The sequence below is a fragment of the Pempheris klunzingeri genome, chromosome 21 (assembly GCF_042242105.1).
Source record: "Pempheris klunzingeri isolate RE-2024b chromosome 21, fPemKlu1.hap1, whole genome shotgun sequence".
Lineage (NCBI taxonomy): Eukaryota > Metazoa > Chordata > Actinopteri > Acropomatiformes > Pempheridae > Pempheris > Pempheris klunzingeri.
The window spans coordinates 15563141-15587281 of record NC_092032.1 but is presented as its reverse complement, the minus strand read 5'-3'; the positions used below and the strand labels follow the sequence as shown (position 1 = coordinate 15587281).

Here is a 24141-nt window from a genome sequence, read left to right as displayed (position 1 = left end):
TGTTCATAAAGCAGTGTGTCCCGGTCCCGTTCCCGGGGGCACACTGCTCTGCATATTTTACATGTTTCCCTCCTCCAACACATCTGATTCAAATGATCATGAAGCTCTGCAGAAGGTGTGCTGGAGCAGGGGAAAGCCTAAAGCATGCAGAGCAGTAGGCCCCCAGGAACAGGACTGGGACACACTGCCAGAAAGATTCAGGCGTACAATCACACCTGGACCCAAAAGCACATGCACACAGGATCCTACCAAAAAGAGCTGCTTATCCCAGGTATTCACCTGAATCAAAGGGGATAGAAGACATTGAGGTAAAAAATGCATTGCTAATTCTCAGCACACGTTTTGTTACTTATGCCTGTTCCGTACAACTTAAAATACTGAATAGCTCCAGTACTCACCTGGGTTGCTGGAGCCGTCATCGATGAACTGCACATCATCGACTGTGTCTGGGGACTGGAAGACAAGAAGACAGTAAATAACTGAGTGCCGGGTGTTTCAGTACCTGTATCCCAGGAGAAGCCTTCACCATGAGAGCAGCAGAGCTGGCAGCAAGGGAGACTGGGAGAAGACGTGCCAGCTGCTCACTGCCGGTTTAGCAGAAAGCTTCTGTCAGAGCCACAAAAGCCAGAGTCCCTCTACTCGACTACTCCCCCAGAGAGATCTCCATGTTAAAGAAAAGGGAGGTTAATCAGTTCCGGGGTCTGTTGTGTGGTGGAGTGCAGGCATATCCACAAAGAGACAGGAAACAGCAACAGAACGGCACCAACAGGAGTGACAAAGACGCAACAGAAAACCAAGCAGCATGTCCAGTTGTCCGTCTTTGTGCTGATGCAATTATATACTACTAATGTTCTCCCCTTGTTATCAGTGTTGTTATGAGTCGTTTACTCCACTTAGGGACACTAAGGACAAGCGACGGCTACAATCTGCCGAGAATCACATGACCGATCCGGAGCTAATGCTAGCAAGCTAATCTGCTAGCATGTAGGCTGACAACAATAGCTGTGCTAAAGCTACACTGGCTCTGGGTTTGATGATGTTGTTTTAAGAGTCATAATTTATACGTTTAAAGAAAATTATATTTGTTGTCTTTATACTACACTGCCATAAACCTGTGTCCTGTATTGTGGGATGTTTCTGAGGTCAGACATTCTCAACAAAGTCTGTTAAATCTGACAGATTATAGAGCTGTGATACAAATAATTGTAAGGGTAATTAGATTTGCCAGACATATCTTCATGATTATATATTAAAAGGTTCAATATTTTGGAGAGTGACTGACTCTCTATGGGTCTTCATTTAGGTTCTGTCATATTAATTGTATTAACATTTTAAAATGTTTGCATTGATTATATTCACATTGCAGGTTATAGATTGAGATCATAGGTTCTGCTGCCATGTGACCCTCACTGACATCAACACAGTCTTTTGCCAGTTCATATGCAGAAATCTGAAATATTACACAAACACTTACATACACTGATGTCCATTAAATCACTTCCACCAAAGGGAGAATACAAACAAACTGAGGCCACTGTGCAACAACCAAACAAGACAAGATCCCACACTCAGAGTGACAGTGACACAGACGACCACAGGTACTCGACCCAAACAGTAAAACACCCCCTGCAGACAAGCTCTGCTCATTCCAGGATTCCCCTGCTTCCCCTCCATCTCCTCCTCCACACAGAGAGGAAGAAATGAACTATTTCACACCAGCCTACACAAAACTTCGTGATAGCGCATGATGAAACCAGACCATGAAAGGAAATCTAATGGAGGACATGACTCTCTTCTGCCCGACGTGATCCATGTGTGGAGCAGGACAGCTGATGGAGGTGAATGTGAGAGTGGATGAGATGCAGAGTTTGTGGTCATTTCCCCCGGAACCAATTCTGGTTAGTGGGATGAAAACTTGTCTGTGATTGATTAGTTAGCTGAGAGATAGATGGGTGTGAATGGTTACTGCTACAGGTGCTCTTACATTTGTGAGTGGAAAGTGGGAGATCGGGGGGGGGCAGGCAGGACGGGAGGGAGACCCAGGGCGGATTTGGTGTCATTAAGTCGGTCTTCACTGTGCAAGTGAGAGTTAGTGAGCCACATCACTATAGTGCAGAGCGGGAATCTGATCAATCACTGAGCCAAAACTTAGACTTCAGATGCACTGATGCCTCTTGATTAACAGATACCAAAGGGGAGAGGCAGCAGGGAAAGCCAGGGGGGAAGGGGGACGCTGGGGCCCCTGGGAGCTCGGCATGCAGCCAATACCTGGATGTCGTATACGGGTTTGGAAGAAGGAATGGCAGCAAACTGTCGGTAGTCAAACTTCTTTGACGACAGGGACTAGAAGGATAGCAAACAGGAATGAGCAGAGGTAGAGGGAGAGGAAAACAAGGACAGAGAAAAAGGAGGAGGTAGACAAGGTATAAAGGGAGGAGGAACAGGCGGAGAGGGCAAATGTCGAAGGAGAGGAAGAAGAATAAGAGAAAGGGATGACAAAAGAGAGGAGAGGTGGGAGGCAGAGAGGCTGTTGGGTGATTCAAACAGCCTGCTGTGGCTGATTGGCTTGAGTGACAATGAGCAAGATGGTGGATTAATGCCAATGTGTTTTGCAGCAAATCTACTTTTTCCCCCTTTTCCAGTTTGTAAATCAATCAATCTCAAAGCAAGCTCCTTAAATTAAACTCCAAAGTCAGTGTTACAGCTTTGTTCAAATATTTGATGATTGAAGCTCTCCAAGTGTGTGCAAAGGACACAGCACACCGCTCACACTGATGCAAAGTGCCAGTAGGAGAAAGGAAAAAAAAAACCAAACAAAATGGGAATTAAAAAACAGACAAACTGTGTAGAGCTTACCAGCCTGCCTGGAGAGGTTAGTGCTCCTCGAGGACTGAGCTCTGTCAGAGGGAAACAGAAAAAGTGGAGTTAGACCAGAAAGGTGAGGAGAGAGAGGAATGATGTCTCAAGATTTAGACTGAGTTTGAGATTTAAGATTAATATCGCTCTTTTTAAAACAAAAGTTACAAAATGCTTCATGAAAAATACAAAACAGGAACAATAAACTAAGAGGTAAATATTCCTAAAATTAGGGGCAAAAACAAATTCAGTAATTGGTGGTTGTAGGTGAAACTGGCTCTGCTGTCAAAAATGGTCCATTAAGACTTACAGAAGACGTTGGCCATGTAGCACACAGCAGTCTTACCTTCCATAGGTGTGGGAGAAGGTGTGGGGGCGGGCGAGGGCGACTCCGTCAGCTGGTCTAGTGTGCCGCGTTTTTTCCCGTCCCGAGACTTGGCGATGACCATCTGAGCTTTGAGTGCATCCTGCTCCAGAGACTTCATTCTACAAGAGGATCAGCCATCATCAGATAAACAACCGTAGAAAATAAGAAAAGACTTAAAGGAAATACAAAGACAAAGACTGACGGAGGCACACGCCACTATAGGTGGGTGTAGTGCCCATCACTACTAATTTTGGGTGCTCCTTGTCCTGGTTTGCTGTGACAAACGACCAGTTTTACTTTTCATTGCACAATAAGAGGCATTCCAGGAAAAGGACTGCCTACTGCTAGTAGGCTTACCCTCAACTCACAAATAGCTTGCAAACTTACTGCGGGCTTTGTGTTAGTACAAATAACAGTATGGAAAAAAAAAAATAGGAACAGCAAGGCACAAATGAAAAGAGTGCTGCAGAGAAGGGGGAGACAAGACAGAGAATAGAGAGAGAATCAGGAAGCTAGAAGTGGAAACAGCAAAGACGTGCAGAAGCAAGACAGCACTAGAAAGGCAGTGGAAGCACTGTCACAGTGTTGCTGCGAGTGCTTGCTTGGACCTTTCCGAACTCGGCAAAATACCCCAACGCCAAAGCACCCCAGCACACCCCCATGATGCCGTGCGTCTGGCCCTGGTGGCTGGGGCCGAGGAGCAGACCTGAGCTGGGAGGCTGCAGAGGAGGAGGTACAGGAGGAGGTGGGGGGCTGGGGGGCCTCGGCCGTGCCCTGAGATGCCCTCACTCGGGCCTGGTAGAGCCTCTTAGCCAGGTCCTGCTCATACTGCCTAACATCCTCCTCTAGGCCGTAGGGCCTGGGCCCCGTGAGGCCGGGGAGAGGGGGAAAGAGAGGAGGGGGGAACAGGATGAGAGGTACACCAGGATGGAGGAGAAGGAAAATGAGGAGGAGAGGAAGGAAAGAAAGGCATACAGACAGAAAAAGAGAAGAAAACCAAAGAATGGAAGGTAAAACACCGACACATTTAGGAGAGCCAGGAATAATAAATAAGATCTAATTTATAGACATGAAAATAGTGAGAGAGAGGAGACAGACTAACCACACACACAGGGTGGTGTTGGCTGCACACAACATCTGACCCCTGCTGCTGGCCAGTACGACAAACTGTTTATCAGGGAATCTGGGACAGGAGTGTCACTAACCCTCTCTTATTATCATCCCTCTCTATGTGAGCTTTGAAACAGCAAACAACCTGGTGTTTAGTTTCAGTCAGTTCAACATCACAAGGAACCAGAGATGTAAGGGTTCAGTGAGAAAACATCATACTACATAAATCTTTGTATCCATGTCATCTTTTGTACTTATTGACCACATGTTTCTCTCCCTACATCCACACGCTGCCACCTGCCAGTGTCATCATCCCAGTCAGGGTTTATATTGTCTACAGTTACAAGCCAAAGAGAATCGACCTCCCCACACCTGCTTTGACCAAATTAATGCAGAGCAAAAACATGATACCTAACGAATCTACAATCTGCAAGTATAAACCCACGTTTATTTTCCAGTTAAACCGGAAAATATTTAGATTTGTGTGGAAAGATGCAGAATGTTACAGCCTTGAAACGATCAGGTGGAACAACTAACACAAGTCTTCAAGAGACACTATGGACGAAGTCTCTGTTTACTGTGTTCACTGGCCAAAGTAGCTACTGAAGTTTGTTTTAAAAAAGAATATTTCAGTACAAAATATTTCAGAAAAAAATCAAAAACACTAAATAACTGCTGGATGCAACTTGCAAAGATGTGTTTGCTTTTCTTTCTTTTTTTTTTTTTTTAATTGTTTAGACTAATGAACCAATTTTAACAAATCACAGAATAACATTTCACAGAAATTACGATTCAACAAGTGATTTACGAATCATCTAACAATGAAGATAATATGTAAAGGATATGTATCAACAACTGAGTCTCAAGACGTCAGAACACGTGAAGGAGATCACTTTAATGAAAAGCTAAACTGCTGTCACACTGAATGATACTGCGTTGAAATAGCTTAATCTAATCATAAAGAACTGGTAAATGTTTGGCGTGACACTTCCCTATTAATATCAAATAACTGGAAATACAAGGACAAAGGACAAAGTGAAAAATACACAAAAAACCTTATTGGCCACTTCATCTTCCCACTCAGAATGTGTGAGGTGTTTTATTTACCGTGCTGCCCTCCACATGGCTCTCTTCTCAGCCTCCAGAGCTCGTTTCTCAGCAGGGGACAGGTCCTTGTCGGGGGCCACAGCCAGCTCGGGGCTCTGCATGCGAAGTCTCTCCTGATGTCTGCGTTCTGCTTTGGCTGTGCGGATTGGAGCCGCCGACTCCCCGGGGTACACGGGGATCAGACTGAGACACACGAGCAGCAGTGAGTACAGCAGCAAAGAAACACTGAGAGAAACCACAGAAAGTTGTGTGCAATGGACTTACCCAGTCATTGAGTTGGGCCTCTGCTCCAGCCTGAAGCTGTCCTCTAGTGAATTCCTCTGAGAGTCTCCCTTACCATCGACAGAAGAGGGCCTACACACAGAAAAAAAATTAGCTGAAGAAATAAAGCCGGTTCGAACATTTAAAGCAATGATAATAAACACTGCGTTACCCTGAGCTGCCACAGTAGCTCGGTGGTGTGACGTTGTAGCTCGGTGGTGTGGAGCAGTGCTGGGATGGGGAGGATATTGGCTCCACCTTGTACTCCACTCCATCCAGCAACACTTTGCCAGAGGCCTTCATCTGCGCCACCTGCTTAGCCAGGTCCTCTTCCTCGTCCTCATCATCTTCATCCAGCAGGTACTCCCGCGCCCGCTGCTCAAACTTCCTCTCTGGGCCCAGATGGACAGAAACGGGTTTGTGAATTTTAAGTGCAGGTTAGCAGAGTCACTTGCTCGAGGAGAAACAATTAAACTGACCTTCTTCCTCCCTCATTTTCTTGAGGTCATCTTCTCCGACGAGAGAGACTCGGGGTTTGGGTTTCTCTGGCGTCTGCTGCTTCACGTCAATCTCAAAATACTTCTGTCTGTCCCTGAAAGAGCGCTGCTCTGGGCTGTCCTTACCACCAGGAGAGGGAGTCTGCTGGGTCACAAGAAAAAACAATTAAGATTACAACTGTTAAGAGTTTAGCACATGAAGCACCTGCAGTATTTACAAATGACAAAGCGGCACGATACAGGCGAATATTTGCTGCTAAGAAGTTGATCTTTGATTGCTGTTTGCGTTGTTGCAGAGCCGTTCGCCAAAAGAGCAGAGGATATCAACAGAGATGCAAGAAGAGTGTGACGGACGAAGAAGAACAAAAAGAAAAATTAGCCATTATAACAGAACCCAGCACCATTTATCTGATTTAAGATCAATTAATTAGTCGGCAGTCCCATTACTGACAGAAGTAACGTGGCTGTTGCCCAGACTGGGAGCAGAGACACCGCCACCGGTCAAGCCAAGCACACCTCAGCCCTGGCGACGAGCGGGGCTGCTGCTCTACATGTGGGGAGGCGGTGGGTACCTGCAGGTCCATGGAGGGCCTGGAGTGGCGAGGCACCGCTGCCAGGCTCATATACTCCCGACGGTCAGGTGAGAGGGAGGGCCGAGGGGAGACCTTGGTGGTCACACCCATACCAGCTCCCTCCTGACCGTCTATGTCATCATCAAACACCTCGTTGTTCAACTCAGGCTGAAAAGGCCACATACATCATCACCACACCGTCAGACTGAGATGACTGAGAGCCAGAGCGCTGCTTTTTTTCTCAGTCTGTAACTACAGAAAGCTCAGAGCATATCTTCTGTCCAGCTGCAGATTTAGTGTTTACTTGTTAAATTCTGTATTATTAGACAAGCCCCTCTTTTCCAACATTAGTTTTTTAAAAAGAGAAAAATCCAGGAAAAGTTCCCCAAGATCCCCTCTGTCCATGAAGGTGCTCGTGCATGAAGCATTTCCTCTTGTTTTGATCTCTTTAATATGACATTTTGTGGCTTCTTAACAGATGATTTGGTCCCTGTTAGATGTTGGGAGAAGCTTTCTACAGGTTTTCACTCATCAAGAATTCATTTGCTTAAAACATCAACACAGCAACAACCCTTTATCAACACTTTGCTATTTTGGCTCACTCACCTCTGGAGAGGGTTGCTTTGGGTGGAAGTTGTTCCTCACACCATACAGGTCCTGTTGGGCACAGCAGGATGAGCATATATGTGTTAGTAAAGTGATTTAAAGTCACACTGAGGGTAAAAACAGAGATACAGAGCAGGCAGACTGATTAGCAGCTGGGATACAACATGTAAAACAAGGGACTGAATATTAGTACACGAGCCACACATGGATGGAAGAATGGATCAGGACTCAACACCAGTATGACAGATGATGGCACTGGAGTACAGAAACCAACGATGAGCGCATTCCACACGTCACAGCACGTCACAGGCCCCCCGACACGGCGCAGGCCCCTTACAGGTCAGCCTGCTCCAGTCAGGAGGGGGCGGGGGCGAGACCAACCAATCAGCACAGCATGCTTTTGTCGTTGTGACCCGGGGGAGACCGGGCAGCACGGCCTACCTGCGGCGGCTCCAGCACTGCCTGTGAGCGAGGCACGGCGGCAAACGCCTTGTATGCCTGCTTGACATTCATTGGGAACTCATCGGGCGAGGTGGGGGAGGGGGCGCGAGGCTGCAGGGGGGAGGGTGGGGCGGGCATGGAGGGTGGGGTAGGTCCATATGATAAAGAGGCCGAGGGAGAGTAGAGGAGGTGGGAAGGACAGACAGACAGAGACATGGAGGAGAGGGTAGACTATGAAAAAAAAACCCAGCAAGTTGAGGACGACTGGAGGAGAACAGGTGGCTGGTTTCATGTGAGAGAGGAGGGGAGGATGCCAGAGAAAGACAGACAGTAGGGTCTGGAAAGTTTGAAAGCCATGACAGATTTTTCTGTATGAGCTCCTTTATGAAACAATCAGGAAGACGTGAGATGGAATTATAGCTTCTTCAGTATTTACCGATCCAACTATGCTGCTTGCCAAAGGAAGAAATAAGCGGAACATTTCAGAAAGCTGCAATTATGACAAATTATGTCTGATTCAGGAGCTCAGAGTAGGGCTGGATGCTCCGTTTGGGGTTCAGGCACAGATAACCTCCAGGTGTGCCTGGGGGTCACAGACAGCAGCACCTGCACAGGCTCAACCTCCTCTGTGCATTCAAATACAGGTCTTCCCTTCTTTGGTTCAAGCCTCTTTAGAAACAAAAATCATTCTTGCGCTGTAAGTATCTGCATCGCTGCTGTACTGCTGCCAGACACCACTTGAGAGCTTTGGGGCTGTGCAGTCAGAGCAGGTGGCACGGAGCTGAGAGTGGACACAAAACAGCACTATGTGGTGGTGAGGGGTCTTACAGAGGTCTGGGAGTTGAAGGGGGAGGGGCCATGCTGGAAGGGGTTGGGACTGTGGCCGTCTGGAGTGGCGGGGGAGGGACTCTGCCGCACACGTCCGACTGGCTGGATGGCACCCGGTCGCGTCTGGAGAGACAACAAATTATATTTTATACAGGAGATCAGTGAAATCACACATTTTATCCATAAACTGTGCCACATGACCCACTCTGTCCTTAGACCCTGGTTATGATGGGGGGAAAATGACAACTCAAAATGAATGGAGCTAATTGTGGATATGAAACAGAGCAAAATTCACCATTAAGTTTCAATATGTTGTTTTGAGGCTCAGTGCCTAATATTCAATCAAAATCTAATCTTTACCATCTCAAGTTTTTTTTTGCGAAGTATATTATCAGTTTAAATAAAGTAAATAGACAACTTTTCAACTTGCCCCCCCCCCTACCGCTAGCAGCTACTGTCTAAAGCAAGAAGCCACTGTAAGAATCCCAATTTGAACTACTGGAAGAGCCACAGCCCGTCCAGAGAGTAGCAAGCAAAAACAATCTGTGGTTTGTAGTGTTATCCTCCAAAAACTTTGTCCTCCACCAACACAAATTCTGGTGTTCCCACAGTTTTGCTGCACTTGTATATTAGTTGCAGTTTTGTATTAAGTCTCAAACTGAGTATTTTTGGGCTTCTCCTATAAATGCACTATAATTTTCTTATACTTTCTTGTATTATCCAGAATTTCCCCCCGGGGATCAATAAAGTATTTCTATCTATCTATCTAATTTCAGACCCTGTCTGTGTGGTGACGCACTTTCCTTTGTGACATAAATTGGGTCTTAATTTTTGCCATGGGAATCCACCCCGGTGGCAGACAGAATTGGGAGGCTTACAGGGAACGGATCTGAACACAGACGGTGTCGTTGCTCTACAGCCATTACACTGTGCAGTCAGCATTGACTTCTTAATGACAAGTTAAAGCAAAAAAGTGGTCCATTTCCTCTTTCATACTGAGGACACACTGAGGATGCTGGCTTAATAAACCAGTGTGAGCAGTTCAACTGTAATCTACTATGAAAGTTATTTTATCATTTATACTTCCAGACACTCACTGATGATGAAGTGTCGTCCTTGGCAATAGGAGTGGAGGAGTAGTGAATGTTTGCCTGCAACAAAAAAAAAAAGGAATAAAGAAAATAAAACAATGATGATGGAATAAAATGATTGGACACCACCTACTTGAGCTTGAGCTTATTTAGGACGATGCCAGGCCAAGTAAAGTAACAAACAATGCAACACTGCTAGGATTTATCCAGAGCTAACATGATCACAAACTGAGGGCCAATGGTCACATTTAGCTCGACTGATCTCTCAATAAATGGGATAAAAAGTAGCTGCACCAGACTGGTAACTCTGCTCAAGGAAAAATGGAAATTTCTATTGTTATTGTCCTGAATATGAAGCCACAGCTGGTCAGTAGACACATCAAGGACGGTCAGTCAAAAGTCTACTTTTCCAATTAATGCACATGAGGTAAAGCATCAGAAATCAGCTGGCCATGGAGAAGCAGTCATGCTTTTCAGACTGGTAGGACTGCAGCAAACACGGTAGCTGAACTAGTCGTGTTTTATTAACAAATAGAGGGCTCAGAGCAGGAGACACGTGCTAACAAAAAAACCCAGGCCAGAGCAGAGAGGGCCACAAGCCCCACTTACGAAGCGGGTCTCCCTGCCTGCACACAGGGAGCTGTTGGAAGAGTGGTGGCTGGGCTACGGGTGGGAGGAAAGGTCAGAAGGGTCAACGGTAAAATACCTCCTCTACAGGGATAGAGATGACTCATGGAAAAGGAGAAAATAGAGTATAAAGATGGTAGGAGAGCAGATGATTGATGCTGGGGGAGAGTGCTTGGTGTTTGGCTGCTCACCGGTTGGATCGTGGGAGAGTAGGGTGCTTCCCTGATCGGGCTGTCTGTCCTGGTATAATCAGATGAAGGTGCCTGGAAAAACAAAGATCAAATACACACTCAGTAGCTGCTCTTACTTTCACTCTGAAAAACAGCGCTGTGAAAAAACACCAAAACAAGATTCACTGGTTAGTTCTGTGGAGATTCGATCTTCCAGTAACTTCAACCACCATGTTGATAAACGTGCGCTTTCCTGTGTGTGTTACAGGTTGTGGTCCTTCATGACTTTTGACCTCCCCGCAGCTGTTGGGACGGACATTCCTGTCGATCCTGACCACATACCAACTATGTGCCCAAATACCTCACAAGGTGCCACAAGCTCTGTGTTCACAGCAAAAACATGCACCATTTCAGCTGTTTGTTACGCCGAGATTAATAGACACCACCCAGACACACACTTCCCAACACTGTTCCCACGAATGAAACCGTAAAGTTGCAACTTGAACAGCTAAACGAGCTGAAACACTCTTTAAAGTTTAGTAAAGCTGAGAGGAGCTGGGTAATATGAGCAACATCTTTCACATCACACAGTGTCATCTGATATATTAAGTATAGAAACTATAAGAAATTAAACAAATGATAGAAAACTAAGTTAACCAGCAAATATTCACATTGAAATAACTACAAACAGAGAATTTTGGCATTTTTTCTTTATAAAATTAACTCAAAATGATGAACAGTTTATCAACAATGATGCAGATTAACTGTTTGTTGCAGTTCTACATCCATCCTATAGATATATGCACACTATAGTATGTATATATGTTATGTCTTGTTATGTGCTTGGGAAACACGCCAGCCAACCTAAAAAAAAACAAATCCTTTTCGAGGGGCACAAGTGAGCCAAACATCAAACTGTGCACAGTAACACACCATGCTGCCTCCAAACCACACTCAGGCAGGCGGCTTGCCTTGCTGAACAACCAGGGCTGCAGCTGGCCTTGCTTCCCGTAGCCCACAGGGGGCCCCGACAGGATCTGCTCTGAGACTGGACGACCTTTTCCTTTGCGATTGGCCACCAAAAAAGGGTTTTCTTTGAAGCAGATAGACTGAGAGTCCACCAGACACTCCTCTTCTTCATCTGCAAATGTTGATGAATTAATGGTTGTTGATGAGCCCGCACTGTCAGCAGTGGACGTCCCATTGGAGGAGAACAGGGATCCATAGGGAGGATAATCTGTTTGTTCAGGCTGAGGCAGATGCTGTGTGGTCAGACTGGGGCAGGACTCTGGGTCCACGTGGCTGAGGGGTTTTGTGTGGTGGCCTAAGCCGAAGCCCAGAGGCTCTAAAGGGGCCTGCAGGGTGGCCTCCATGGGAGCAGTCAGACTTACAGAAGTAGAGAACTGGACAGGAGCAAAGCAAAGAGGATACAGTAAACAGACATAACAGGGATTGATAGGAAAAGATACATTAAGGATAAGTTAAGAAAATAAAAGCTGAAAGTTGTAAAAAGAGAACAGAGGAGAAACTGAGAAAGGAGTTTATTTCAACTTTTATTCTATTCTCATATCGTAGGTTTGGCCATTACGCCAATCTTTAGCAAAGTAAATGCTGATTTCTGGAAACACTATGACATGAGTTCAGCGGAGCAACAAACTGACTCATTGACTTTCACTAACAAACTAGCAACAAAAACTGCTTTATTTGGAGGCAAAAACCTGTGTGACACCTGTGTGATGTCGAGTGAGCTCACTTTAATGCCTCTTTGCACAGGAGTTTGAATAATCTGTGGTTTTGTTGATCTCTCACTTCTTGTGTTTTTTTTCATTGTGTCAAGACATCTCAGTAATTAACCTGGTAGGTACCATGTTATCATAACTTATAGCCAAACCTACGAAATTAATTCAAATTGTTATAAAACAAAATTGTCCTTAAAGGGTGGTTGTAAAAATAGATCTTCAAAGAGAGGTGTGTTTTATCTAAAAAAGGTTTACCAGCGTCGGTCAACTTAAACAAATACAGCAAAGACAATATACGGTTTAGTAGATATAATAATAAAAGTAGCCTTTTATAAACCACTAAATTAAAAAAAACAAGAAGAGTCTGTGTCTTATGACGTGCTTCTATACTTAGACACTTGACACACAAACCTCCAGCGGCTAAAAAGAGTTTCTCACATCACTAAATCTTTCCTGAAGCGTTAAAGATAAGTTTCTCAGGGCCCATCAGTCAAGACATGTTAACTGGTGCTGTATCCTCCCACCAGACACGTTACTGCACTCCAGCCTCTCTGCCTCTGCCTTAAATAACCATATTATCAGATCAGCGAGACATTCGGGCTCCAGCACACCTTCAGCTCCTACTGTACTGAGCATACAAGACAGGAGAATATAAGTAATGTTTAACCTAACCCATGTAAAGAAACCCAATGCTGTAAGTGATGCCATAGAAGCGTCATGCTTTTGCAAACCAAACGCCTCAAGTCAACCCGGACAGCTAACCGACTTTGGGATTTATTAGGCGTGACCTTGACAAACGCGGCGATAATCAAAATAGCCGCAGAATGCCACAAGCATTGTGAGGCAGTAATGTGGCGCTCTACATGCTGACTATAAGAGTCGGTGGTGTGATGAGGGTCAGTGGGATGGAATGTGAACGAGTGCCCTTTTGGCTCCGACACAGACTGTGGGGGACAGCTGGGGGGAGCAGAGCGAAGCTGCTGGTTCGCCACCATGCCGACACACTGAGCCGGGAAGAGCTGCAAGTGTGAGGAACCGCCAAGCGAAACATTTCTAATCCTTACTTATCCCGCTCCTGCTTCATAGTGTAGTAAGTGGCTTTCAGAAGAACAGTTCAATAACAGAAAAGACAATATTAGAGTTGACTTTCACTAGTTTTTTGGTTTTATATAAGCTCTGACTAAAGTTATTTCACGTTTTCTAGTTTTTCAGTTTCATTTCATAAAATATTTCCTAATGTCAGACATTAACTACCTGTCTTTGCCTAAATAAAGGGCAGAGAACTGTAAACTATGTTGTATTTAACAAACCAAACCAAAAGTTCCTTCCAAAACAAAGGCACATTACCACAGTTTTACATTAAACACCCCTCCTCCTTTCCAGAGATGTTACAAACTCTAAAAAACATCATCAGCACATCATGTCTGACACCTCATTTATTATAAAATCACAGTCAACTCGGGTCTGTTTGGAGCATATCATTCATTTTGCAGGTACCTATTGCTAAAAACACAGTCCGTTTGGCTTCATCAACATTTCTAAACCACCATTTTCAACATGCACCATCTTTGGTTGTCTGCTACACCTTTGGTTCTACAGTGTGAGCGGGACCACGTGTGCTGGAGCAGCAGGTCCAGCGCTAACCCACCGAGCATGAACAGCTGCCTATGAAATGTAGGTTAAGTTTCTCCTGGAGTATCTAACAGGCCACAGACCTACAAGTAGGGCACAAAAACAAAGTGAAGACAGCGGCCTATTTAAAGCGTACACAACTAGTGTAGAATAGCATAACTAACGCATATGACTAAAATGTTAATGAAGGAACAACAATTCTTCTTTTAAGTACTTGTCTTAAACCAAATCTGAATCATAAACTGATTGGAGTGGAGAGAGAATTAATCCAGACAGACATAGTGAAGAAAGAAAACTAAGAAAGCTGATACCTGTAGGATGGTAACAGGACAGCGCCGAACGTCCACTCCAACTTACTCCTCAGAGGACTTTTGGGAACTGAAACACTTGTCTGCACCCCTCAGACGACACCCTCCTTCCTAGTCTAGCACCCCACCCACCCAACAGGCTCCATCCAATTCAGAGCCAGATGCAGGTTTAAAATATCACTGAGGATAGGCTGTTTGATAGCGGGCAGCTGTCCCCTTCCCCCACCGCGTCACCTCCTTCACACACTCTTTTTTATCAGCCATGACGGTGCCTGCCCTTTGGCCATGCTTCCTTCTTACAGATCCACCTTCTTCTGTACTTCTTGTCCTCTTCCTTCCACAGACTCTTTCATTCTTCTTTTTAGATTCTGTACTTCTCTCTGGATGAACTTGGTCTTCACGTTTTTTTTCTTGATCCTTGATTTGTTGCTCTTGTTAATCGACACTAAACTGTTATGTTGTACGGGTTTGGCCTTGGAGCCACCACCTGTAATGTTGACTTGGGGTTATGCACATGGAGGGAGGTTAACATTCCTGCTCCTGGAGGGGCAGCTGGTCGACTCTGGGCCACTCAATTTCCCAGGACATAAACACAAATGATGCCATGAGGAGGTCTATTCTGAGCCCTGACAGACATTTTCAACATAACCCACAGATACACCAGCAATTTACAACTTAAAAATCTTCTACAGCTGCCTGAAGACATTAGATCATAAGGACAGTCTCACCCTGTTGAGCTTCTGCAGACTGGTGGTGGGCAGTGCAGCCAGGGTTTTGTAGTCAAGTTTTAGAGGTCCAGTGCCAATGCTCTGAAGAGGAATAAATAGAAAACAGAGGTGAGAGGGGGACAAGGCTGAGATTTATTACACAACCAAGAATCTATTCAAAGCAAATTAGTTTTACTGGCAGAGCCTATTTTAGAACTGTAGAGAACCATTCCTATGAAGTAAAGGATCCACACTTCTATTGTAAACTGACTAGATAAACTCCCCATGACCAGCATGTAATGTGCTGTTATATTTGAGGGTAACTCCGGTGATATTCTTCTTTTTTCTTATCCGATTAAAGACTTGAACATGAACACTGCACCATCCTGCTGTAAATAGTCAATAATGCACAAAACCCCCACGCCAGAAAATAGTCCCCACAAATACAGTATTTAGTCCCGTTTGTGTGACATTTGCAGTAAAACAAATGGGCTTGGGGCTGACAGCAACAGATTGGCTGCAGAAGTTGTCAGACACATTGATCCGTTCATTGGATTTGTTGAAAATAATAGTGAGCGTGACCCTTTAAGGGAACGACAAAGGAAACCTGAATGCAATTATCAGATGGACGCTGAATTTATGAGTAAAAAAAATATATTGTATTGTATGTAAAATAATGCAGTTACAGCAGCTTACGGAGATCTAGTAAAAATGAGTTTCACAGATCTACAGCAGGTGTGGTGCACATTTTGTGTATCATTTAACTTATTTAGTCATTCCCACCATCTAATAAATGTGTAACAACCTGTTAGTTTTGGAGAAAAGCAGCCCTGCTGTGTCTCCACCAACTGATTGTAAGGAGCATCATAATTAGACTTAACTTTAATCTGGACACTCACAAACACTCCCGATTGTTATTGAAGCAACACTTTTCACCTGTACTCTACACAGACTTTCTCCAGTGGAACCAAGCCAAACTGAATGTGGCTCCAGACATATTTATTAATGAAAACTAGAAGAGAAGATTCTATTTCCTTTGAAATAGAAAAGATGAGAAAAAGGTCAAATCCCGTGGAGGTAGTGCTGTGGTATATTTGATCAGACTGCCCTTTTGCACAGCTGTCAGCAGACCTGCCGATGAGGAGTGTCTCACCTCAGTCTCCTCTTCTAGCAGGCGAGTTGCCTCCTCACGCTCCAAGCGCATACGCTCCTTCACCAAGAAAGGAAGAGGAGGAGGAGGAGGAGGAGGAGAGTACAGGAGGGAGGACACCCAGCCACACACAGCCACACAGTGATGCAATGAGAGGTGAAACAAGAAGGTGAAGGATTTACAGAGGAGGAAGAAGTGTTACAGGGAGTCAAGTGGAGAAGAAGAACAGGGGAGGCGTGGTATGGAGACGGGATGAATGGATGATTACGAATCACACCAAACACACCAAAGGTAAAGGAGAGATGAGAGAAAAACAGAGGGGAAAGAAAGGATAGAACCCGCACACATTAAAAAGTACTCTATTCATTAGCTATGGGAGCAGAAAAAGCATGCAAGGAACAGTTCTGTCAAACACAATACCCACACAGGCTGCAGAGGAGAAGCTTCATTCACCCGCTAACAGACAGACCTGAGCTTCTACCGCTCCACCCTGCAGTATCCTTCAGACTCCTGTTTGGAGTTTTTCTGAGCTACGATGGAGCAAAAACTGAATTCTCTTGCCTCGCTGTACTGCCATCTATCTGCTCATCTCACACTATTTTACCTCTAACCTTCTCAAATCAGTACTGGATTTTCACTTACCACTTTCTCCATCTCTTCTCGCTCCCACTGTGACGTCTCTCTCACCATCTCAGACTCCTGCAGCAGAGATTTAAGTTCATTACACTCCCAATAATTGGTTACTATTCATCCTGTAAATCTTAGCAGGAGCACTGTCTGCCTAAGTGCGTATGAATTATTTTCTGACTGTGTGCTCTCTGATAAAGGTTGTACGACAAAAAACTAAATTGATCAAAGTTCACAGAGGGACGACAGAAACTGGCGTCCAATAAACCAATAAGCCCCTACACATTCCTTTGGTGTGGGCAGTCTCCCAAAAGCTAATCTAGACAAAATAAACAACTGTGCTGGCGCTTTCTGGGTGCTGTAGTGAAAAGATGGGTATGCGCGGTGTGCATGGTGGAATGAGTCAAACTCCACCTGCTGACACCAAACTGCTGTGGAAGCAGAGTGTTGCTCCGACAGAACTGCTGAACATCTGATTCATGTGTTGGCTTCACCACTGTCGTTACAAACTGATTCCTGGTATGTGGGTGAACGGGGTGTGCTGTGCTTCCTGGTGTACAAACAAGCTTTTCTTTTTCGGGGTTCTCTTTATTCTTTTTCTGGCCTTCACAGTGAATGATTGCTACATGCACAATAAGTGCCATAACCAGACTTTTACTGGACTGATAAATCTTCACTTTGGTATTTAAGATACATAAACAAAGATGCGATCGGTGTATAATCAGTGTATAATCAGTGTTGTACCTTCTGCATGATGTCGATCTCCTCTGGGCTCAGGTCTCGGTCTATAGAAGAGATACTTTCCATGCTGTTCTTACGGACGATACCTGTTGCAAATGGGTTGGCAATGATGCCAGGAGACGCCTGGAAATGGACCAATATCAAAATTAAAGAGGTGCTTCTTAAAACAGACAACTTTTAATCAGTTCTGACTGAATACATACATATACACTATATATATATGTAGAGAGTTAATTTTATAAGCAGGTTTAAGCCGCACTATTTTCTTTCAATGTCTCTATAAGTGAAAAAACATTCTGTCCAAAGCTAACTGCCTCGTGGTGTCTCACCTCCACAGCAGCCACTTTTCGTGGGTCGAAGCCGTCACACACCAGCATGCTCAGGGAGTCTCCAACAGCACGTAGCACTCGTACCGCCTCTGTGTGCGTCATCCCCAGCAGGCTGTGGTTGTTCACCTCCAGGATTCGCATGCCGACCTGCAGTCGAGCGTCTCTCGCGGCTGCGCCGCTTGAACTCACCTGTTTGAATATCAACCAAAGTATGACTACAACAGCCAGTGATTTCCTGTTTATGTCATCTTACAGATCAGTCTTAAACCTTTGTCTTTACTTGCTCCTTTTATTCTTCTGTAAACAGCAGTCAAAGAGTGTTTACAGTTCTTATTGTTCTCAGTAAGACAAGATGTGCCTTTAAAGACAGCGGACTGCTTTATAAGTCTTCATTCATACGACCAGTTGGATGGTGCAGCTAAAGCTAAAAGTGAGATAGCCCTTCAAATGTGGTGAAAAACCCCTAAAATGTATAAAGAAATGCTTGAAGTGCAAAGTTGTGGTATAAAATGTATAATTTCAGAACCTTGGAGATGAAGATGCCTTCGTCTGTGGGGTCAAAGGGGTTTCCTGCATGACCCTTGGCTCCACCGCGAATACTGATGCCAAGCTTCTCCCCCGGCTGCTTCTGGATCACAATTTCCTGCAGTGGTACATACACAGCTCGTCAGGCAAGGTGAGGGGAGCATTTCCCTCTTATGCCTACATTAGTATATGAATGTGTGTGTTAATTGATGGCCTCACCTGCATCCCAGGCGGTGAAGGGTCCCTCCGTACCAGCATGCGGATCTCCTGCTTGTTGGCCAGCAGCGCTCGCACAGCTTCCTGGTGTGTGGCATGACGCAAGTCGATGGAGTTCACTTCTAATATTCGGTCCCCAACTCGCAGCCCACTTTGACATGCGAGACCGTGGGGGATCACCTGATGGGGAGATGGGCCATGGGAAAGGAGACAGCAAAGGTATTTAAGAAGAGCCAAAAACATAACGAGGACTGAACTTCACAACTCTTTCAAAGTTATACCTTCGAGATGAACACCCCGGGTTCATTGATGCCAAACGGGTGACTGGCATGATCACTGCCTCCCACGATGCTCAGGCCTAGAGCACCACCTGACTTCACCAGGATCACCTCCTGTTAGGAGAGGAGGCAGAAAATTTGTTGTAGCAAAAGATTCTGAAAATACTTTAAGCCTAAATCTAATCACATCACATCACATCACAGGTAACAGTCATGTCTAACCAACCTACTGGATGCACATACATCACTTTACATACACCGCTATCAAGTAAACATCAACATGTTGGCATTATTTAGTAGTGCAATGATACAGCTGGTATCACCAGGCTACAATCTACAGTACACCATCATTTAACTTGGACCAAGCCTTCATACCAGACACCATCTTCTCTGCAACTGGAGAGCAGTAAGGATAAGGCAGGGCCAAATGAACAAACATTAACGTTGAATGCCTTAACAAGGCCTCCACAGCGTGGTCCAATAAAACTAAAAGGCTACTCAACATTGAACACTGAAGATGCTCCTGAGATGTCTCACCTCGATGGGATACTCGTCCTCCATCTGGCTCAGGTGGTTCCCATGAAGGGAAAGGCCTTCCTCCTCCTGGTCTGGGGAATCTGAGGGTTCTGGGGGTGGAGGGGAGTGGGCTCGTGCCCGGGATTGACCTGGAGAGCCCCCTGGTGCATTCAGGTCTCGCTCCACCAGGAGGGAGATGGTGGGGGAGGTGCCGGTAAGGAGCGCTACTGCCTGGTCATGCCTGGCCTCTGTCATGTCTACACCATTGATCTGGATTGACAGTAAAACCAACCACGGAGGGTGTCAGCGCACCAGGACGCTCCCAATGACAACGGGCCACACTTGCCATTGGCATGATGAACATTAAAAAATAAAACACATGCTGTAAACGGCACGCTGCCATCGGTCTCCTCTCATCAGATTCTAAACCTCGTCAGTCAAAACTATTTCAGAATATTTAAACTTTCATTCTACTAAGCTCAACTAATTTCATTCACTGAGAGTTTGTGAGTGCACCAAAGTGAGTACTGTTATTTGAAGAAGAACCCAACACCTATACAGAGCAACAGGAACAAACAGGGGAAAAGAGAGAGCGGGGTAACAGCAGGCTGCTGCAGGCAACTTAAGCTGACAGAGCGTCCCGGAGTGAGAAACATTATGAGCAAGCAGAGCTATTTTCTCCAAAAAAAAAAGTCATGAAATTCCCTGAAGTCAGATTATAACTGTTTGTGCTGTTATCTTTTTAAGCAAACACTTTAAAACACCTCCTTGCCTTTGCTTACTTAAAACTCAGATGGAAGTGTGTAGTTTCTCCACAATGTTTGATCTCAAGTCAACAAAGGCAAGCAGGGAGTCCTTGGACAATTGTGACATAAAAAATTATTCAGTGATTATTCTTTATAACCTTGTTTGTTTAATTACGGCGTAGCTTTTAGGCATGCACAATATTAAAAACTGTCCAAACTTGTCCAAAGTGACAAGCAGAGATCAGCACTGACCCGACAGTACCAGCTCTTACCACCGGCTGATATGCTGCCTCGTCCGCTGCCGTGGTAACGCACACGTCTACCATGTCAGCGGGGCGACAGGCTCAGCCCACTCCACCCCAACACCATACCCACCACCAAGCAGGCAAGGAGATGCACTTAATGCATTAGTGAGCATGCAGATGTAGAGAATGTGAGAAAGAGAGGAAAACAGGCTGCCTGCTAACAGACAGAAGAAAAAGAGCTGAAAAACTGCTGGAGGAAAAGAGGAAACTCACAAAGAAAGCAAAGAGGAAGCTTTTCTGAGAGTCCCAGTGACAAAGATTTAAATTAAAGAAACGATTAAGAGAAGAAGCAGTTTCACATTCAGCACTCTGGGAGAGGAACCTCAGGACATGTCGTAATCAACCACTATCAGTGTGTCTACAGTACAGACCTGCTCAGTTTGCATGGGTGTGATAAAAACATGCAACTCAAAGTTTTCTAATATGCTGACAGGAAAAGGAGATCAAAGCCAAGCTTGGAGTGCAATCAGCACAGAAACACACAGAAATGTCATGCAGGAACTTATTTGCACTGAAACAGACAACCTCAATGCTGCACTAGTTAACAGAGAGAAACCAACAGTCTGCATCCAAGGAGAGACTCCGGGTTAGAGCTGGTGTGAGGACTGTGTTAGTATTCTGTCCCAGCTGTCAAAGTAAGGTTTTAATGTGCGAGAGTGAAGTCTGATGAGTTAATTGTCTGCATGTGGTCAGCATGGGACCTGGCACATCTGAACTGTCTTAGATGTGACTTCACAGAGCACTGTTGTGGGCACATTTCCAATGGAAATATTAAAACTTATAACCATGATGACAAAAATGAACTGTTAACATCTTCTCTGTTAAACTGATAAAACGGCCCCAGATCCTGATTGATTGGAGATCGTTATCAGGCCGCTGCAAAAACTAAAACCTCTAACTGTTATTACGTCTCTAATGTCCATTTATCTGGACATCCGGTATCCAAACTGAGGAACATTAAATGTTTCCCATCCATGAGAACGTTTTGAAGGAAACTCTGTTTTGCTCACACTGATTACTGTGATGCCCTGGTGGAGATGTGGCTGGGTGGGTGGATAGTACTCACGGAGATCACCCTGTCGCCTACACGCAGTGTGCTGTCTCTGTGTGCTGCTCCCCCTTCTGCAATGCGAGAGATGTAGATTCCCTAAAAGCAGAAATACACTGTCAAACTTTTATGTACATTCCTGGATAAATTACTCAGACTTACTGTGCACTTTCTTTCTAACACTGTTTTTCAAGAACTACAGATAAAAAAAAAATATTAAACTTGACCTAAAAATGGTTTGAGAGGTTAACATAATCATTCCATAAATCTTCTTGCCTGTGTATCAAATTAGACCAGCTTGGTGGGGAACTGGTGCAACAGGCAGCAATGCTGTGATGAATCAGTGTGCTGACTATGAGCTGTGAGGGGAGTTACCATTCAGTCAGTGTGTGATAACCCTCAGTGTGGATCTGAACCAAAAATAGAATTCCTTTATTTATTACCACTGGCATGTTAAAATAAACGCACGTCTGAGAAATCAGCAGCCCACAATGCCACAATTTGTGATATAAAAGGCTGCACACATAAACAAGCTCACACATACATTACAGCAGATTAGAAGCATAGTTTTTTTAATCATTAAGACACATTAGGAGCTCTTTAAAAAACATGACCCCTGAGACACACTGTCCTTTTGCTCAGACAACTTACGCAATTAGTTTGACCAAATAAAACCCAACTGATCTCCTCTTATGCCTCACCAAACAGAAAATGTGTCAACACATGCAGGAGTAAAGTCTACTGCACCTCCTCCTCAGATCAACTAACAGCCACCCACGTCACTGCATCCTTTTCAGAAAGCTTTTGACTTACAGTCAGACCCGCCTAAATCATACGTTTATGAATCCTTTGCTCCTTGTGGGCTCGTTGAGCTGTGTGAGTTGCAATGCAGTACTGTGTTGGCCCAAATATACACCTCACCCTGTCCAATTACAGCGGACCTATCAGGTGTCAAGGCTGGCTATTCATATCTACGTCTCCCTGGTGATGACGGTAAACGCTGCGGCTAGAATAGATGCTGTTAAAAGACAGATCCCAGTGACTGAGACAGTTACTGCAAACACTTTGTGACCCAACTTCCCAACTTCGAGAACGCAACCGGCATTTAGTGATGATTGAGTGTCTTCAGCTTTAGATCATCATCAGTATCATCTTTGTCTTTTAACTGAAACCCACAGTCTCAGTCGACTACAGATTTTACTACACAGAAATCTTTAAATATTCTAAAATTGCCTCATGCAGAGCCATCTGTCCAGTATTTTTTACAATAAGAATCCAACTATAAAATAGTGAAAAACGCCAATTACTGTTTCTTTGAGACCAAAACGATGTATTCAAATAGCTTGTTTTAACAGTCCAAACACCAAAGATATTCTGTCACAGTTCTACATGACAAGGAAAAGTATTAAATACTCAAGTCTGACAAGCTAGAACCTGAGAATATTTGTCATTTTTGTATGAAAAATGACAAAACCATTCGCTAATCCAAAATAGCTGCTGATTAATTTTCTGTCTCACCGTGTCTCCTGTGCGGTAGGGCGTGGAGCCTTTGCCTCCCGCGATGCTGAACCCGAGCCCTTTGTCGTTTCGGATCAGGCAGGTGGAGAGCCGCTCGTGAGGCCCACTGGGAGTCGTCTCCAGGTTGAAGGCGAGGCCGCTGCTCCGTCTCTCCCGCGGGAAGTAGTCGTCCTCTGGCCTCAGGGGCGTTGTGGTGATGGCGTTCTCTGGCTCCACCATCCGCTCCCGCAGCACAGTCATGGAAACTGTAGCACCAGAGCTGCGGAGAGCCTCAACTGCTGTGTGGTGCTCTGCTTCATGGAGGTCCACTCCATTCACCTGAGAATAGAAGATGACTGATGTGAAATGTGCTTTGTTTATTTTTCCCTTTTTTTGGCTTCAGTAACTCTTTCCTCTGTTTTATAGAAGGATGTTTAATCAGAGACCGCTCTACCTCTAGGAGTTTGTCTCCCACTTTCACCCCTGCTCTGGCTGCAGGACCCTCCTCTGATACTCTGGAGATGAAGATTCCCTGAACACACAGACAAGAAGAAAAATGAATCTGTGTCATCTAAGGCCTCTGATTTCTTGAAACTGTCCAGATTCCAGGGACTGATCTTACCTCGTCATCTCCCTTGTACGGCGTGGATCCTTTCCCTCCAGCAATGCTGATGCCCAGGCCGCCCGTTTGTCGCTGGATGTTCAGGATGTGCTGCAAGTTAAGGAGGGGGGAGTCAGCACGACTACTAGTGACACCCCAGTAAAGGCCACTCGGCTCAAGACAGATTGTGAGGGAGGCAAACCCACAGTGTTGTTTATCTAAGCTGATTGCTGTTTATTTTCACATCTTAAACTTTATGATTTAAGTTATGGGTGACCTCCCTCTTTCTGCCAGAAGGTGGCGTCAGTCTTATCACAGCAGCATCCTGTCTTCATGCCAACAGATGGATGTTTGACTTGTGTGGAGCCTAATGTCAGCTTATGTGGCAAATGGATGATTTTGTGCTTTAAAGACATTTTGTGAGTGTTAAGATAAAAAACACGGCTTTGTTGAATAATCGATTCTGATTTAGCAATTGCGGCATTTTACAGCCTGTTATTTCTGTATAGCAGACTGTTGCCATGGACACAGTTCTGATAGCAGAAGCAAAAAAATCATTTTCAAATCAATATTTTATATCAAATGATTGATTTCTTTAGTACAAAGCCATGTAATGAGTGGGATGTACATCTAGCGGCAGCCA

General features: G+C 44.9%; 1 protein-coding gene across 2 annotated transcripts in view; it reads right to left on the bottom strand.

Moving 5' to 3' along the window:
- The window catches only part of scrib (scribble planar cell polarity protein), a 64326-nt gene that overhangs the window by 3154 nt on the left and 37031 nt on the right, over positions 1-24141 (bottom strand). The window contains exons 17-44 of one of the 2 annotated variants that reach the window (XM_070853433.1): positions 23520-23609; positions 23352-23429; positions 22919-23236; positions 21419-21499; positions 19323-19571; positions 18789-18899; positions 18511-18687; positions 18293-18409; positions 17767-17955; positions 17441-17560; positions 16712-16768; positions 16073-16129; positions 14941-15021; positions 10555-10626; positions 10346-10399; positions 9743-9796; positions 8646-8768; positions 7377-7427; positions 6771-6938; positions 6181-6340; positions 5874-6093; positions 5705-5794; positions 5441-5623; positions 3930-4082; positions 3203-3342; positions 2857-2897; positions 2269-2343; positions 399-453 (exon numbers count right to left, since the gene is read on the bottom strand). In XM_070853433.1, coding sequence (XP_070709534.1) covers positions 399-453; positions 2269-2343; positions 2857-2897; positions 3203-3342; positions 3930-4082; positions 5441-5623; positions 5705-5794; positions 5874-6093; positions 6181-6340; positions 6771-6938; positions 7377-7427; positions 8646-8768; positions 9743-9796; positions 10346-10399; positions 10555-10626; positions 14941-15021; positions 16073-16129; positions 16712-16768; positions 17441-17560; positions 17767-17955; positions 18293-18409; positions 18511-18687; positions 18789-18899; positions 19323-19571; positions 21419-21499; positions 22919-23236; positions 23352-23429; positions 23520-23609 — 3364 coding nt within the window. The remainder of the gene's footprint in view (positions 1-398; positions 454-2268; positions 2344-2856; positions 2898-3202; positions 3343-3929; positions 4083-5440; positions 5624-5704; positions 5795-5873; positions 6094-6180; positions 6341-6770; positions 6939-7376; positions 7428-8645; positions 8769-9742; positions 9797-10345; positions 10400-10554; positions 10627-14940; positions 15022-16072; positions 16130-16711; positions 16769-17440; positions 17561-17766; positions 17956-18292; positions 18410-18510; positions 18688-18788; positions 18900-19322; positions 19572-21418; positions 21500-22918; positions 23237-23351; positions 23430-23519; positions 23610-24141) is intronic. The other variant, XM_070853434.1, reaches the window with a different exon arrangement.